Consider the following 17437-nt stretch of genomic DNA (forward strand, 5'->3'; position numbering starts at 1 on the left):
TATTTTTAATTTTCATCTTTGTAGCTTTGGTTAATTTTTTTTTTTTTTTATTAAACTTGTGTGGGTCGTCATAGTTCCACCTTTCCCTGAGATAACTGCAAAATGATTGAGGTTCATCCACATTGGCACTTAGGGTTCATCATACCCTCATTGAGGGGAAGAACCGCAGAAGAACAAGTACTGGTGGATGGTTTTGTGTGGTATTTCGAAAAACAGGTGCAATTGGGGGTTTGGGGCCTGAAATGTGTTCATCAAATGGATTTTCTTAGAAATTTGTTGTTTGCGTGGCAATAAAATGATTTTCAAGATAATGTTAAGATGTCCCAAGAAGAGTTTGAGCCACATCTACTGTCGAGGACACACAAGATACCCACCCAAGTTAAGGGTACTCAGAAATCCTTGGGGCGGCGCTTAGGGCATATCATGCTTATCATTTTACGCCTTGGCTCACTTTTAGCCTTGGACAGTGTGAAGCAAAGCACTACAAGAAAAGTTAATTGTTCATACCAGATTACCATGGGGGTTTAAGAAATAATGCAGCGTGGTTTTCATATTCCCTACATGTTTCTCCATGTTTAAAGCTTGTTCGGGTACTTCCGTACTTGGACATAGTCAAAACAGTGATGAAGCATTGGCTATTGAAAACAAAAATGACTAGTTGCTCAAAATTGAATTGGATAGACCACTTGGAGGGCCAGTGTTGAAAATATACATAATCTTTTTCTTTTATAATAATTCTGTCATCTTGTTGAAGGGGACACCATTCTAACATGGTTCTCTCGTGTGAGGAAAGAGAAAGTGTGAGAAAACACGTCAGTGATACTTGATGTGGTTTTGTACTGGTATCATTTTTAGAGCATTCCTAATGCAAAGGCAACTTTGTTACCTCCACATAGGTGCCATTAGGAAATTGTTACCTAGATAGTATACTCACTATACTGACTAAATATGCTTATATGAACCATCCCAATGTATTATGTAACTTGCCTTGCTTTTGAGGCAGATTCTTAAATCCATTCTGAAATGTTAAAGCACCAATCAAAACGAGTTTAAAAAGCTGTTAGAGTTCTAGGAGGGCCCAGTCCGCCCCTCGGGAGATGTCCCATAATGCTACTTTAGTTGTGTGCGGGTGGTGGCCCATTGGGATATTTTAGGCAGTTTTTATTATTGTAAACCTTTATTTTTCATATATATATTGAAGTGATACAAGGCCAGAAGCAATTTAGGCCGTATCTTCTTTTTCTCCAAACTTCTTCTTCTCCATTAACTTTTACTAAAACCAAAAGAAAATAATTGGGAAAAGAAAATATGGATGGATTCGTTCATTCCGCCAAAACATAAGGATATTTTAATCTAAGGAAAATAAAGTGAGGCTTTGAGGAAGAATATCGTGTTGGTCCACTATCTAGCAAGGCCAAATGGTTGGCAGATCATCTACCAAACTCTTCCATGTGGGCACTTTGAATTTTGGAAGGAAGGAAGCTTGAGGATTACACTAGGAAAATGATGTGCATAAGCTGGTAATGGAGGTCAAGGAATATCTCTTTGATTGGGCATGTGCTATTCCATTGTTTACGGGTGTAAAGTTTGTTGATATTTTGGTGTGATTGGGGTGGGTTAGTTAGATGAGCGAGCTATTTTAATTTGGGGTTTTGGGGGGTTTGAGTGGGGTCGAGGAGCTCTTTGCTATTTGGACCTAGTATATCATTCATTCAAAGTGTATTTTATTGATCCAAAAAAAAGTGGGATGGAGTTCTTCGAAATCCACTTTTATGGAAAATTAGTGATCCTTTCTTTTGCCTCGAGCACTATCAAAGCGTACTCCTTAACCAAAACTTGGTGCAACATTCTATGAAGAGTAACCAAAGAATGAAGTGCGTTTGATTACTTAGCAATATATTTTAGCATGAAATGATTTCCATCAGAGGTTTCTTCGATGTAGGATTACAAATTGACTCATACAATTTCTTGTTTCCATTTATTTCTTGGATGTTTAACAAAATAAATTTTAGTTCTACTTGTAAGAAAACAGAGTAAATTGTGATTATAATTTCTATAATACTCCTGTATCGGACACGTATACGGAGTGTCTGACATGGCAAAATATAAAAACCTAGGTTACATTGACACGCCGTATCGGACGAATTGTCGGGCGGCAAAATATCAAAATTTGAGGTAAATTACATGCAATCCGACGGATTTTTTTCAAAATATGGCGTGTCCATGTAACCCAAGATGTAGTAGTAAAAGGCGTTAAAAGCACCTAAAGGCTAACACCCTCTTGTGCCTTAGGCTTAAGGCGATGGCGTATGCATGAGCCCCGATCGGAAGTGAGGCGTAGTAATAAAAAAAAATAGATATATCAAATAAAAAATAAAATAAATATTAAATATGACATGAATTATTACTGATTTGCTTAGCCAAACTTTAAAATTAATTTTATGTGATTGTAAACATAAAACCATTGTAGTCATTTAAAAGAAAAATCTTAAGCAATAAGTAAAGAGCAAAATAAAACTTGTATCTCTCAGTACAATTTAGCTCAACTTCAATAAACTAAAATAATGAACCAATAGAATTGAGTCAAATGAGTTTTTCATAAAATAGAACACGTGATTCAATTTTAGAATCCCGTAAAACTTCATTTAAAATTTAATCCATCTTTGTGTTTTCTCTCAATCCATACAACTTAACAAAAACTAGTCAAAATTAAGTTTAAAGTGTACTCCACAATGAAACTTACTAAATTTGTACAATTTCTTATATCATACAACAATTGGATCGAGTGTCGAGTGTAAATGTGTCACGTATAGCAAAAATTGTAAAAAAAAATGAAAAAACTGTAAAAGTTGATAAGGCGTGCGCGCCTTGTGCGCCTCGCACCTCGACAAAAAACGCAAAAAAGCGCAAAAAGCGCACGCCTTATATTACCTCTTGCGCCTTGGTCAAGGCAAGGCACTAAAAATGCGCCTTGCGCTTTAGGCGCGCCTAGGCGCGCGCCTTGACTACACTGATGTAACCTAGTAAAAAACTGAGGAATATCACACACAATATGTGACACGCCGATATGTATCTGACACGGATGATGTTAGAAATATGGCGTGTCCATGTAACATAGCTTATTTCAAGGAACTTGAATTATAATGTGTTCTTCCACTACTTTCTTTTTCAGCTTAATAGATGTTTCAGAAGTGAGACTGAAGATATCATTAGAAACAGAGCCAAGCCAGAGACCTCATGGAGTTCTTGGCGTGTGGAGCCCTATATTGTCAGCTGTTGGGAATGCACTCAAACTTCAGGTCAGGTTTCTACTACATTCGTGTAAATGTGACTTCATCAATAGTTTTCTCTTTCTTTTGGGTTTGGGGGGGAGGGAATGATACTGTTTTGTTGTTCTTAGTATAGATTTATTCTACACGCATAACTTCAATAGTAAAGCCGGAATTCTATGTGGTTTTGCTCTGGATCACTTCTTGCCAGTTAAATTCTTAACATTGCCACTTAACTACATAGCCGATTAACATTGTGAATTTCCTCTCTTTGTTTTTCCACTGTTTTATGACTATTTGATTTTTACGAAATTTTTACGAAACTAAGTACAAAAGCAAACCGAATGTGATTTTCCTTTAAATCACTGAAATTTCCTTGGTCGTCCAAAAATCTGTCTGACCTACCATTTACTCACTAATTGGTGTTCAACTTCCTTGCAAATGTATTTTTCAAAAGTTGAAATTCAGTACCCTACCTAGATTGAAGTTCAGATTTTCTTCGTTGGGAAGATCCACCAAAATCCTCCAGCACCAATATGCTAACACATGCCACCCTAAAGCCTACACCCATCTTCAAACAAAAATGTACACCAAAATTACCTTAGGCGTCTCTTCCCACATTATTACCCAATACCGAAAGCCTACTCTCCTACCTTTTATGTTTTCTTACTGACACCAGTGCTCAAACTTTACCTACAATCGTTCTTCAATGTGGAGTGAGACCAAGGGGCGTTAGCTAGTGGGTTTCGGACGGATCAGGGGTAGACCCAGTAGTCGAAGCAACTGCAAAGCTCCGCGAAGTGGGGGCACGAAGGGACCCAATGTCGACTCCCTAACTCGGAGTCAAATCCTATCCTATAGCTTAAGGCCTGCTTAGGATCAGCGCAGGTTCTAAAGGATCTCGACCGTAAGGCCCCCTCGACCGACCCATCGAAGGGCGAAGCCCGGAGTATAAGAATGTTTAGTGCTACTTGAGAATTTTTTTCTACGCAGGGTGGCCTTTGGAAGCGTTCGCCGGTAACCAGCCCCATATTCTGGGTGTGCCATGGGGGAATATTTCCGCGATAATGGAATGCACGCATTAATAATCTATGATGATCTTAGTAAACAGGCGGTGGCATATCGACAAATGTCATTATTGTTACGCCAAAGTAAACCTCTTTAGCAGGATTTCGGGTCATTGGGTCACGGTACAAGTCACACTCCTAATGACAAATCCCTCTTAGAACCACTCCCGGGCCACTCCATCGACATACAAATTTAATTAAGACTTGATTTTTTGTGGATATAATCTTTGATAGCATGCCCACAAAATTTCATACTATTTAGATATGTCTAACTTTGCGAAAACTAGGATTTCATTTTGAACGTTTATCTAACAGTCCGGAATATTTCATAATAATATTTGATTAGGTTATTAATGGTGGGACATATTTGAATGAGCTGAAATTTTGTGGGCTTGTTATTTATGGTGGGAGATTATATCTACAAAATATCAACTCTTAATTCAACTAGTAGGATGAGATATGGTTTTGTACATTTTGGGAGTGGCTCTATCCCTCCCATATATATATATCATATTATAAATTATAAATTACGAAGACCACCCAGTCGAGAAGCTTATTCATAATCCTATAGAAATGTGAAAGTGATGTGAACTAAGATTGGCGGAAGCTTCAATCAAATCAATGAACAATTCACTCAATAATATAATTTCATTAAAAATCGAAACATTCTTTCATAAATCAAATAACTTAGCCAAAAAACAACCTTAGAACTAATGGAGGCACACTATTCTATTTATACTAAACCCAACACTCTTCAAACATAACCTAAGCCGAATGGGCTTGGGCTTGGACTTGGCCAGAAACATAAAAACAGTGAAATTACCAAACTACCCTAATACGCCTATTATATCAGAAAGTCTTTGTTTTGTCTTATTACGTGTGACCGGCTGTCAAAAAAAGAATTGCAATCTATAAATATGTTTAAAAAAGGAAGGTTGTTTTATGGGGTAACCAAAGGGCAGTTGTGCTTCCATATGTATCGGTTTAAGGCTGTATTTCACTCAATAATACTTCCCAAGCCGCTTAAGTAGTGATGAATTATATGCCTGTGTCAACCATTATCATATCAACGTAAGTCTTGGGCACATAATGACAACAGTCCTTCAAAGTAATGCCACTAAATAAACTTCTTTTTCATTGTTTCTATGCAGACTTGAACGTCTGACCACCTAATTCTACGTTCAAAAGTAGCTGCTCTAAAGCCTTAGCTTAGTTCTTAATGATTTTTAGTTACACTATAATCTGTCGTATATTTGGTCTTTTATTTATTTATTCATTCATTTATTTATTGTTATTATTTTTATTTTTATTACTATTTTTTATAAAATTATGTTACAACTTGGTTGTTTATCACTATAAGTTAATGTGATACTTCTCATGTCAATATGGTGTGCATGCTTCTGTCCAGACAGATACATAGACATTAGAATAATTGTATAATGGTCAATATTCATCCACTACAGTTTCCCTTTTTCAAGATGTATCGTGTCCCCACAATTTTTTTACCTGTGGATAATATGTTAATTCATCTATCTCAGGTTCATCTTAGGAAGGTCATGCACAAGAATAGATTCATGAGAAGAAGTTCGGTTGTTCCTGCTATTATGAACCGTATATGGAGAGATTTGATCCATAATCCTGTACATCTGATTTGTTCGGTTGATGTACTTGGTATGACAAGCTCAACATTGGCTTCCCTAAGTAAAGGATTTGCTGAACTCTCAACAGATGGGCAGTTTCTGCAACTGCGCTCAAAGCAGGTACTCTTTGTGTTTAAATATTAATCTTTTATGCATAAGCACTGGATATAGACTGAAGGAGAATATTACTACCACATTAAATCAGGTATGGTCAAGGAGAATTACTGGGGTAGGAGATGGAATTATTCAAGGAACTGAAGCTCTTGCACAAGGTTTTGCTTTTGGAGTGTCTGGTGTTGTGACAAAGCCTGTTGAGAGTGCCAGACAGTATGGTCTCTTAGGACTTGCACAGGGTCTTGGCCGAGCTTTCCTGGGATTCATTGTGCAGCCAATGAGTGGGGCATTAGATTTTTTCTCATTGACAGTTGACGGAATTGGAGCTAGTTGTTCCAGGTGCTTAGAGGTATTCAACAACAAAACCCCACTCGAAAGAATCAGAAATCCCCGTGCCATTCGCGCAGATGGTATAGTTAGGGAGTATTGTGAGAGAGAAGCAATTGGGCAGGTATTATTTCTTTAATTCTTTTTACTGAAATTCCTTTTTGTGCTATGAATGCACATTTTTGCTAATTTTGTTTCTTCAAAAAATTTCTATGCATCAATATTTTAAACTGAAAAATCCTTGATTCACAAATGTGATGTAATTCATTAAATTAGATCTATGTGATGCATCTACTCCTAAATATGGCTAATCTAAAATGAAATTTGAAGACCATTTGAGTATTTAGTTGAATTTGAGAAGTCGCGAAGTAGTTTATTCGAAGTCTTCTAAATTGTTATTGTTCGAAATATCCTCTAAAATCTAAATACTTCATTGCAACCCTCCTTTAACTTTGTTCTTCCTTAATATCTAGGAAAATTTAGATTTCTTTGATATCCCTTGTATATCAGAATTTTTAGTCTCTGGACACAATTTCTAGTGTTGTGCTAGTATGTGACAAGTATGTTTAAAATTGTCCCAAAGTGTAAGATGATTTATTGAGGAAATATCACAATAACCATGATATTTACACATTCATTAGGGCGACCTCAGAGTGATATATATTGCTTTGTCCCTTTGGAATCTTGAGATATGCCGTGATATTAGGCGAGATATTGCTAGATAATATGTTAGCATTCGGTTTTGTTTTCAAGCTGTTTGTCTGAAGCTAAAGAGAAGGTGTTACTAGTTCCAGTTAGTCTGGATGGATTATTAGGAGGATTTTTGATGGTAAGTGCCTTCTAGCTTAGTTGGTAAAACCTTTGGGTGATGATATCAGAGGTCGAACCCCGCTACACACTATTGAGTTACTGATCTCTTTAAAAACAGGCTTGCCCACACATTTTTATGCCCATCAAAAAAAAAGTTGTTGATGCACATAAGGGTTGTCTATGCCAGGAGACACTATTAGAGTAAAATTGAAGATCCCTGTAATTTTCTCAGTAGAGGTTCATACGCTAGTTTTGTTCCTGACTTCTGAATATCTGGTTGCTTCCTCTTTGTGCGGCTAGGTCCATAAGGTCAACCGAATAAACATTTAATGCATGTAAATTCTGCGATAGTATATTGTCAAAGTAGAATGTCTGTAGACACAAGCACCACCTGCCAAGATGTGCATGGCATCCATGTCAGTGTTCTCTTAAATCGGTTTAAGGTTTTCATTATGTGAATTCACTTTCTATTTTCCATTTTCAGATGATTCTTTACCTCGCAGAAGCAAGTAGGCACTTTGGTTGTACAGAAATATTCAAAGAACCATCAAAATATGCATGGTCGGATTATTATGAAGAGTTCTTCATTGTCCCTTACCAAAGGATTGTACTCATCTCGAGCAGACGTGTTATGCTATTGCAGGTGTGCACTGCACAGACTCTTAGCCTATTAATATAGCACTGTCTTTTGAGATCCCTTTCAGTTACTTTTTGATCCTAAACTCCCAACTTTTTCTGTCCAAATCTTGGTAGTGTATGTCCCCGGACAAGATGGATAAGAAACCCTGCAAGATAATGTGGGATGTCCCCTGGGAGAATCTCATGGCATTGGAGCTGGCAAAGGCAGGCCATCCCAAACCCTCTCACTTGATTCTCCATCTCAAAACTTTTAAGAGATCGGAAAACTTTGTCCGACTCATTAAGTGCAGTGTTGAAGAAGACGAAGGAGGAGAATCACAAGCTGTTCAAATCTGCTCGGTTGTGTATAAGTTGTGGAAACAATACCAGGTTGACATGAGATGCGTAGTTTTAAAGGTCAGTACTGCAAGGTAGATCTTCTTTGACAGCATGGAAGCTCTTTTATATAGCAACTATAATCATATGCAGGTTCCTTCAAGTCAGAGACATGTATATTTTTCATGGGAAGACGCTAATGGGAGGGATTTCCGCACCCAGATTAAGCCCATGATCAAACCGAGAGAATTTTCTTCTCTCACTTCTATCTCTGGTGAGAGAAGATTTGTAAAACATACTATCAACTTCCAGAAAATTTGGAGCAGTGAACTAGAGTTGAAAGGTCGATGTACATTGTGCCGAAAGCAGGTCCTTTATTGGTCTTGTTGTTTCTTCTTTCCATTCACTTTGTTTTACCTGTATTTCTAATTAATGATCTCCATCTTTTAGGTATCAGAGGATGCTGAAATATGTAGCATTTGGCGACCAATTTGTCCAGAAGGGTAAATAACAATTTGTCATTTCATATGTCGATCCATGAAATGTATTATTCGTTTGTTCAAGCGACTTTCACCAACTGGATTGATTTTTTTTTTTTTTTTCCTTTCTTAATGATAATACATTTTGGTTATTAGATTTTGGTTCCTCCAACACACTCACGATATAAGTTAAAGTTAATTGGTCAATAGGTTTTGCATCTCAAGCACTTCTCGAGGTGCATTTAACCATTATTTGAGTTTGAAAATATCTCGAGATGTGTAAAGTGGGACCAACCTAATTACCCGATAAATTTAGCCCAAAGCCTGAATACACATTATGTGTAGTTACCAAAATATGAAACCCCTACATCTTATTTCCGTTTGCTTCAGTGGTGAACTACCTGCTAGGACAACCATTGTCTTTGTTTTACCTGTAAGAGACAAGTTTGTTCCCATTTGCAGTGCAATTGTCAGATTTGTGCTGTAAATAGTGTCTATGTTTTGTTCTCAGGATTGACAGTCAACTGACCTGGAGAATGCAAAATTGGTTTTGATTTTGCAGATATGTCTCCGTAGGGGATATTGCTCGCATCGGCACCCATCCTCCACATGTTGCTGCTTTGTTCGATAATATCGAAGGAAAATTTGCACTCCCTGTAGGCTATGACCTGGTATAAGTCGTCGAAATACTTGATATATAGTGTATGATTGATCTGATTTAATTTGAATGCTAAAAGCCAACCTGGCAGTGTAGTCATTTTCTGATTGTCCAATTTAAATGATTTTGATGGGCCATATCTCTGTCAGAATACCCATCCATATTGTAGGGACTGGATTTCATCCTCCTCTTCTGTTTACTTTATTAGTGGTCATGCTTATGTTTGAAGCTCAACGGGTGCCGTGTTTGCAAAAAGGGAAATAAGTTTTTAAGGTTTTTTTTGTAGGTGTGGAGGAACTGCCCAGATGATTATGCGACTCCAGTATCAATTTGGTATCCACGCCCCCCTGATGGGTTCGTCTCACTTGGTTGCATTGTGATGGCCGAATACACAGAACCGCATCACAGCTCGGTGTACTGTGTATGTGCAGATCTTGCAGAACAGACTGTTTTTGAGGAACAAAAGGTATGGACTGCACCAGAATCATATCCATGGGCCTGTCACATCTATCAGGTCCAAAGTGAAGCCCTTCAATTTGTCGCATTACGTCAAGCAAAAGAAGAATCTGATTGGAAGCCCATGAGAGTTGTCGATCATTATCAACCCACTCAAACATTAGAAGGTTCATGAATACTCACCTAAAGACGAATCCCTTTCTGTGTATTTACTTGGTGCTGCTTGCTGCTCTATAATTTTGTTGAACATTGTTGTATACTTGTATTATGGGGAATTGAGTATGTAGAGAAAACGAGTTGCAGTAGGCTCAGGAAAATTTACCCACGGATGTTGCATGTACATTAAACCAAAAGTGAGGTATAATGAAAAGAGCGTAAAGATAAATAGTCACTCTTTTTGGTGTTTTACCATGACTTGATCCCATGACCAAAATAGCTAAATAGTCAACCACACTATCAACCGATCGATGGGGTCGTGCTAAATGGTCACTCTTTGACTTGTGTAGAAATATTACTGAGGTGTATCCAACATCTTTTGCCAGGAACTGCTCTTTTGATTGCAATCTATTTATTCCTGTAGTATTCTTTTCCATCAAGTTTACGAGTCTGATCGCAATAACAGAAAAAGTCTCTTACGTACCTTTGGATTATTGCTGTTGCTACATGTTTTCACTCCCATGGTATGGTCAGTTTGTGCAAATATTGATTTCGTTACAAGCCCATTTGGGGGACAATAGATAAATTTGACAGAAACAGAGCCAGGGTTGGTTAGTGCACTTATAAAGCATAGTTTATACTATAATCTCAAATGTACCCTCACAATAGAGAATAGATAATCTATTATAATAAAACAAAATGGATAGATAAAGGGTGGTTGGAATCGTCTTGGGATCTGAGTTAGATGTGCGTAGGGATTTGCATAGACTATTTTGATTCAGACTATTTTAATTAGAGGGTTTTTTAATACAAATTCAATGTATGCATTGGTTATACATTGGATGTCTAATGTAATCAATATTTCAATTAATAGTAATATAATGAGCTAAAAGTAAGTATTGGAATGAACCACATAATTTGTGTCCAATTTATACATTGGATGCCTAATTTAAGGAAGAAACCAAAACGTCAAACTTCCAATAGACCAGCCAATTAATTCCACCATCAACTACCGCTTAAACCAAAGCCGGTTATAGTTACACAACCAAAATGGTTGTCTAATTAATGCCCCCTCTTCTCAACACTTAATTCAACATCTCTGACTCCAGTCTCTCTCATCGCCTTGATGCAGCACTCCTATTTTCTCAAGTAGGTTCTCTTTCGATTGTTTGATTTTTTTCCCCTACAAACGTCTCTTTTCATTCTTTGAACATTTTTTTTGAAACTTTGAACGAAATTGAATATAGGCATTTTCATTCCCCTTGGATTGTCAGTTTCAAGCATAAGATGGTGATTTGAAGTCGTTGGTAATATGACGTTATCTTTGTTGGTTTATTCCAAGATAAAGTTGTTTGCCAAATTCTAATGGCTTTTCACAATCTGATTCAAATTTGTTCTAGGGAAATTAAAATATTTGTAAAACAAACGTTTTTTTTTCTTTCTTTCTCTCTCTTCCTCTTCATATTTACTGCTTGAAGCCTTCAAACGCCTTTATTGAGAGCAATTTAAGATCTGAACACATTTTATCTTTGGCTATGGGCTATGCATGTCCTACCTTCTCAAATCCTTCAAACATGTCTCAATTGTGATTTACGTACAACCTTCAGGACCTTCAATCAATCTCATTAATCCTTAGTTATTGGTTGTTTTGTCCGTGCAGTTTTAGAATCTCCGGTAATTTTGTAGTTTAAATAGGAAGCCACAAATCGGTTCACGGTTCACGGGGATTCTTATAAACTGTTTATTCCGTTAATATTTCTACTCTGTTTTTATTGTTAAACTTTTCTATACTCATACTCTACCGAGTGACTTTTTATATATAAGAACCTCAAACACACATTTGAAGAACTTTTGTGGATTGACACCTTTTCTGCGAAGGCCTATCTGAATACATTTTTTTGTTTCAATGGTCGTGTGTCCTCAGGTCTTATCAAAATAGCTCAATACATGTTCTTTTTTACCTAATAATGCAAGCGCCATAGTACAATGGAAAAGAACATGCAGGGTTATCACCAAAAGACATCTCATGGGAAGTGCTTCAGCGGTCACGCAAAGAGGTGTTACGAACTAACATGCCACATCTTAAATTTTTTTTTTCCAGTCGATATGGTGAATTCTACAACCTTATTTGTAGAAAACTGGTAGTTTAATTCTTCATGAACTACATAGGAATTTTATTTGCTTGCTTTTTTGACTAATTGTTCTTGCATGGTGTTTGTTCAAGGTATTTGTCACAATTCTCTTCAGTCGTCCACGACTTCAATTAGGCAGCTCATCTCCATCACAGGTCCAACACCAGCCTCAGGTAGTTTTACTTGACATACCACATCTCCTAGGGTAGTTTTAATATTGAGTTTGAGAAGTTGTCTTATATAATGGTTCAATTAGTTTTGATCAGGCCTTTTTTAATTTGTCTATGTTATTGATGTCAGTCGGTATATATGTATAGATCGAGCTTACTAGCAATTATAAATATAGTATGTTTCTTATGCTTATGTTTCAGATTTTCCCTAAATTGATTATATTTCCTTTTTTCTTTCTCAATCAAATTAAAGAAGAAAAGCTCTGTAGAAATTAGTTGGAGTGCAGGTTGTTCTACTCTGTCTACTCCTTCTCAGGTAATCACGTACAAGTAGTTGTTTGTGAGGTTAGGTGTTATAATCACTAAATTGATCTTTTATTTTGTGTATGAAGTTGAAAACGTTACTGGTGTGCCTACTACATGCCTACCATATGGTTGTGAATTGTGATTAGTAGCTCTGTATGTAGTTTCATGCTTCAAAATTTGTTTCTAATAATGTATTTTAGTTTGGTTACTTTTCCTTTTAATATCAGGGATCAAAATTGCTTACTTTAGCAATGTGTAAGCATTAGCAGTTCTTATCCAATGCGGCAATTAATATGGTTGTGAATTGTGATTAGTAGTTTTGTAGTTTCATGCTCCAATTTTTGTTCATAATAATGTGTTTTAGCTTGGTTACTTTTCCTTTCCATATCAAGGATTAAAATTGCTTACTTTAGCAATGTGTAAGCATTAACAGTTCTTATCCAATGCGCAAGCACAAGCACAAGCAGCATGAGCCTTGAATGTGTGCATTCATACACCACAATGGGTTTAGGCTGGACCACGTTTAGCACAGATTCAATGTATCATATGAAGTGAGGTATTCATCTTCTTTTCTTTTACAAGCTGAACCATGTCTTGCTTTCTTTTATTTTTCTCTTATTTATTTATTTTAGAAAAATAATTATTGGTATAGTATGTTTCCGTTTGTCATCATGGTTGGGGGGTTTTGACCTTTGAGTTTATTGTTCAAGTAGGAGATTGTAAAAAAAGTTGATTTGGAGTTGGGTACGGTTCGATTATGAATTTGGTAATTCGTTATAGATTGGATATTGATTACTATGCAATAAGTCTGCTTAAAAAATGGCTACATTTTTTTAGTTGTTTTCATTTACACACTTTGCTTTGATCTACTCGATATAGTTTTATCGAAGAAAAAAGAAAGAAAGATCCACTCGATATTAGTTTTCAACATCTCTTTGATTTTAAGACTTGATTTAAAATTTTGAGATAATTTATATTTGTGTGGATTGAGTTATTTGTAATGTTTGTTTAGTAGATTTCCAAATGTGAGCCAAGCTGATTTGGTTGGAAGATTTGGAGGCTATTGGAGAATGTTGTCTTGGGGAGTCTGACATAACCGAAACAACATGATATTTTATATATGTGGATGTTAAAGGTTTACTACGACTTAAGTATGAGTGGCTACATAGTTGTTGATTTTATTAAAATAAACCGAATCTAAAGTCTTTCAACTTATTGGTTAAATTAAGAACTTAGTGTTGTCTTTTTCTAAAAGAAGCATTGTTGTTAAACTGCTAAAGTGGTGAAAGTAAAGAAATTTTATACGGCCTTTTTCTATCTATATATACACAAATCTCAATTATGTCAATTTTATTGGATAAGAACAGAGTTGTGTTTGTGAAATTAAAGTATGTCCATTCACCCCTAAATATACTTGGGTGCTAATTTTGAATTTCTTAATGATATTTTACATATCGTAGATTCATGATGCAACATTATTTTCTCTAAAATCTTCTAGGTCGTTGATTTTTTTTATTATTATTTTTTTTTTTTTTTTTTTTTTTTTTTTTTTTTTTTTAACTTAAAACTTTGCATCGGTAAAAAATATTTGGTACCTATATTTTTGATAAATTTGTATTCGTTTTTATTCTAAGGAGGACAATGCGTAAATAGAAAATTTATATACACTGGCAAAAAATTTGTTAGCAATTGACAAAATCATGCTTAGTCACTCGGCAGAAGTTACACTGATCATGATTAACAACATATCTCTACAACTTCCCTTGAAAAAGGTATGTATTTAACCCCAAACTGTTTCTCAGCTTTTGCAATAATTTGTAGATTATTAATTGCGTATTTCTTTGTCTGTTTTGATTTTGTATTTGTAGATTAGTTAAAGGATTCTAAATGGGGCTGAAATGATTATGTATTTGTAGGTATTTATAAGTTGTTTTCATTTAACGGTGTTTTCATCCTTTTCTTTTTATGAATTTAATAGAGCAATCTTCTTTCTTCTTAATTGAAAAAGAATTTGGTATATATCTTCCTCTTATTGACCGTATTTTGATTTTGATTTATTTTTCTTCCCTAAATAATAGTATGATACTAATTGCATCATCCATGGTGTTTTAATGATGGTTTGGTGGGTTATGTGATTAGCTACTTCACTATCACACTGTGTATGAGCACACATGCTGACCAATGTGTTTAATTATAATAAATTTGATTCATGTGTTCTTTGATGAATAGTTGTGTTAAAGGCATGGAACTTTCTTCAAATTGATTGTGTAAGTTCATATTTGGGTTCATTTGTTACAAGATTTTATGTAGAAGTGTAGAACCTGAAATTGAATTTTGCAATCATAATTTACTGTGCGGTTGTATTTTATTCTATTTTTCCATTATTTTTCTCTTTACCTTTTCTCTACTAGCTTCTATTGGAGTTTTTTTCCCCCAATTATTTGTGGTTCATTTTCTTTTACTTTTACATACAGATGCATGTTATGGTTAAGAGGAAGAAACAATCATTCACCTTTGTGCAAGATGCGCATTTGTGCTGTGGGTGTGGGATCAGCACTGATATATATATATATATATATATATATATATATATATATATATATATATATATATATATATATATATATATATATATAGCTCCATTCTATGCAAGAGATCTTCAAGGAATGGCCTACGACTATCACACTTTGCTTTGGAGAACTATTTTCTTGCGTCGCATGTTGGCTCATTTTGAAGTTTCTATAATTTCTGGACTTATGAGGACTTAGGATATTAGTTAAGGCGACTTAGGATGCATATGGCCATGGACAACAAGTTCAATGGACAGAAGAAGACTCCACTTTCACCAGATGATATTTAATTGTGGTGTAGTCTTATAGCCGTATCTCCAAAGTGGTGTAATTAAGCTTTTTAGCATATACCACTAGTAATAAAGTATAGATGTCACTAGGATATGTATTGTTTTGAGGATAACGAACCTCAATGTAATTAGTGTAGCCCCGACTTGGTTTGGGGTCCATTCTATGGAAGTGTTTATTTTCACCCTATCTTTTAATTTCATGTCTTAATCTTCAATCGGGGAACATGAGCAAATACAAGTAAACAAATGAACTCTACATCATTTTTGTTTTATTTTTCTAACATAATGCAAATAAAGAAACTTGATAAACATTCCATCGGTAATACCTAGATTGGACATTGGAGATCTAGGTTGTATTTTCTATTTGGATTCGTTGAAATTTCATATCGATCTTCATTTCTAACTTCTAATTTGTTAAAAATAGGAAAAATGGAGAATTAATTAGTACAGTTCTTTATATCAGGTTCAGAGATACTATGTTTACTATTAAATTTGCTAAATAGTGAATAATGAATAATAAAGATTCGTTGTTTATGTGTTTTGGTGATTGATTGAGGTAACAAAGATGCAAAAAATTGTTGTTTGTACTAAATTTAGATTGTTGAATTCGAAATAGAAAAGAGAAAATGGTGATAGCGTTTGCATCAAAAGTTTAGACTCTGAAAGTTTCATTTACAAGGTTGTTTTTCAACTCAATTTTTCTTAGTTATTCATTTCAAACATTTTTTGTGAATAGCTTTTTGTATGTAGTACTATTGGTTGTAGGATGTGAAGGAAGATGAGTTCACATTCTGGTTCAATAAAGTATTCTACCAATATAAATAATCGTAAGTGAAGGAGTAGATGCATTTAGAAAAAAGTTAAATTGCATAACCAGATCAACTTTTTATTGTAAGATACCTCCAAGGCTCCAACTACCAAAGGGCATAATTTTTCGGTCTGAGACACAACCACATACTGGCCATCCACAAAATAAACAACCACTTCAAAATAAAATGTATACAAATTTTCCACATAGGCCACACATTTGAAAATACTTGGGTGTACAAAGATTAATGCCACAAATAACATAATAAGCACCCCATACCAAATCGTGTCGTAGGCACGGGTGATACCTAGTCTATTATAATAAAACAAAATGGCAAGACAAAAGGTGGTCGGGATCGTCTGGGGATCTGAGTTAGATGATAATAGGTGTACGGTCTAAATCATTTTGAAACATCTTTGAGTAGTCTTTTAAAGTACATTAATATGTAAAAATGCCAAATAAAATAAGCTTACTTGATACGTATCAATACATTATGTTCAAAACATTCAGGGGATCTCTTCAGATGTTGGTTGAATGCCTCATTTAATTTCCTAGGACTGCCAAATTAATTGGGTTTCCATCCCTCCTCCTATGTCAATTAGAACGCCATCTATTCCTCAAGTTTCAATTAGATCGAACACTAATTATACTTAATTAATTATTTTAATTATATTTGAAAATAGAAAGAAAACTCTTATACCGTAACTCCTCTCTGGCCCAGAAATTTCATTTGACAGACTTTCCAAAAAAACGAATTATTGTTTACACTTTACAACTTCTTCTTCTCCCAATGCCCTATTTCTCTTCCCCCTTTCTTCATCTCTATTAATACAGCCATTAGTGTTTTCCTTATGTTGCTCTACTACCATTTATTGCAATTACTCCACTGAGTTAAACCAGATGCTTGACCATATAACGCATCTGATCGGTAGCTACTAAATTGCTTCTCTCAAGTGTATAAAACAGCAAAGCTCCCTCTCCCAACTCCAATAACTCTCTCACCAAATTTCTGCCGTCAACATTCCTCTAGCAAATGTAAAAGGTCATATATTCATCTTTTACACAATGCTGCTTTATTCATTGTAATAATTTGCATTTAATTTTTTGGAATCAAACAGGAAACTGTCAGATACACGCAAAGGAACATACTGATTCGCAATTACTTTGTAGGTGTACTGAGTTTAATTGTTTCTTTGTCCATTCCCTACAGGGGCAAGTCTTCCAGCAGCGA

At 35.4% G+C, this 17437-nt stretch overlaps 1 protein-coding gene and 1 long non-coding RNA gene across 6 annotated transcripts in view; both read left to right on the forward strand.

Annotated features, from left to right (window-relative positions):
* The window catches only part of LOC147524260 (pleckstrin homology (PH) domain-containing protein), a 54874-nt gene extending 44694 nt beyond the window's left edge, over positions 1-10180 (forward strand). For both annotated transcript variants that reach the window (XM_086602529.1, XM_086602540.1), the window contains 9 exons: positions 3173-3299; positions 5875-6096; positions 6182-6541; positions 7712-7870; positions 7981-8262; positions 8335-8550; positions 8632-8684; positions 9223-9331; positions 9605-10180. In XM_086602529.1, the coding sequence (XP_086458655.1) occupies positions 3173-3299; positions 5875-6096; positions 6182-6541; positions 7712-7870; positions 7981-8262; positions 8335-8550; positions 8632-8684; positions 9223-9331; positions 9605-9949 (1873 nt within the window). In that variant the 3' untranslated portion in view covers positions 9950-10180. The remainder of the gene's footprint in view (positions 1-3172; positions 3300-5874; positions 6097-6181; positions 6542-7711; positions 7871-7980; positions 8263-8334; positions 8551-8631; positions 8685-9222; positions 9332-9604) is intronic.
* Positions 10181-10932: 752 nt separating this feature from the next.
* Positions 10933-15120, forward strand: LOC147524261 (uncharacterized). 4 transcript variants are annotated; one of them, XR_015218955.1, is made up of 5 exons: positions 10933-11079; positions 11855-11987; positions 12155-12235; positions 12486-13094; positions 13554-15120. It is a non-coding gene; the product is annotated as an uncharacterized LOC147524261 (long non-coding RNA). The 4 variants fall into 4 exon arrangements; XR_015218961.1 differs by having other exon boundaries at positions 12486-12548; positions 12972-15120; XR_015218970.1 differs by having other exon boundaries at positions 12486-14805; positions 15013-15116.
* Positions 15121-17437: the final 2317 nt, after the last annotated feature.

Source organism: Coptis chinensis, chromosome 1 (genome assembly GCF_015680905.1).
Source record: "Coptis chinensis isolate HL-2020 chromosome 1, ASM1568090v1, whole genome shotgun sequence".
NCBI classification, from domain to species: domain Eukaryota; kingdom Viridiplantae; phylum Streptophyta; class Magnoliopsida; order Ranunculales; family Ranunculaceae; genus Coptis; species Coptis chinensis.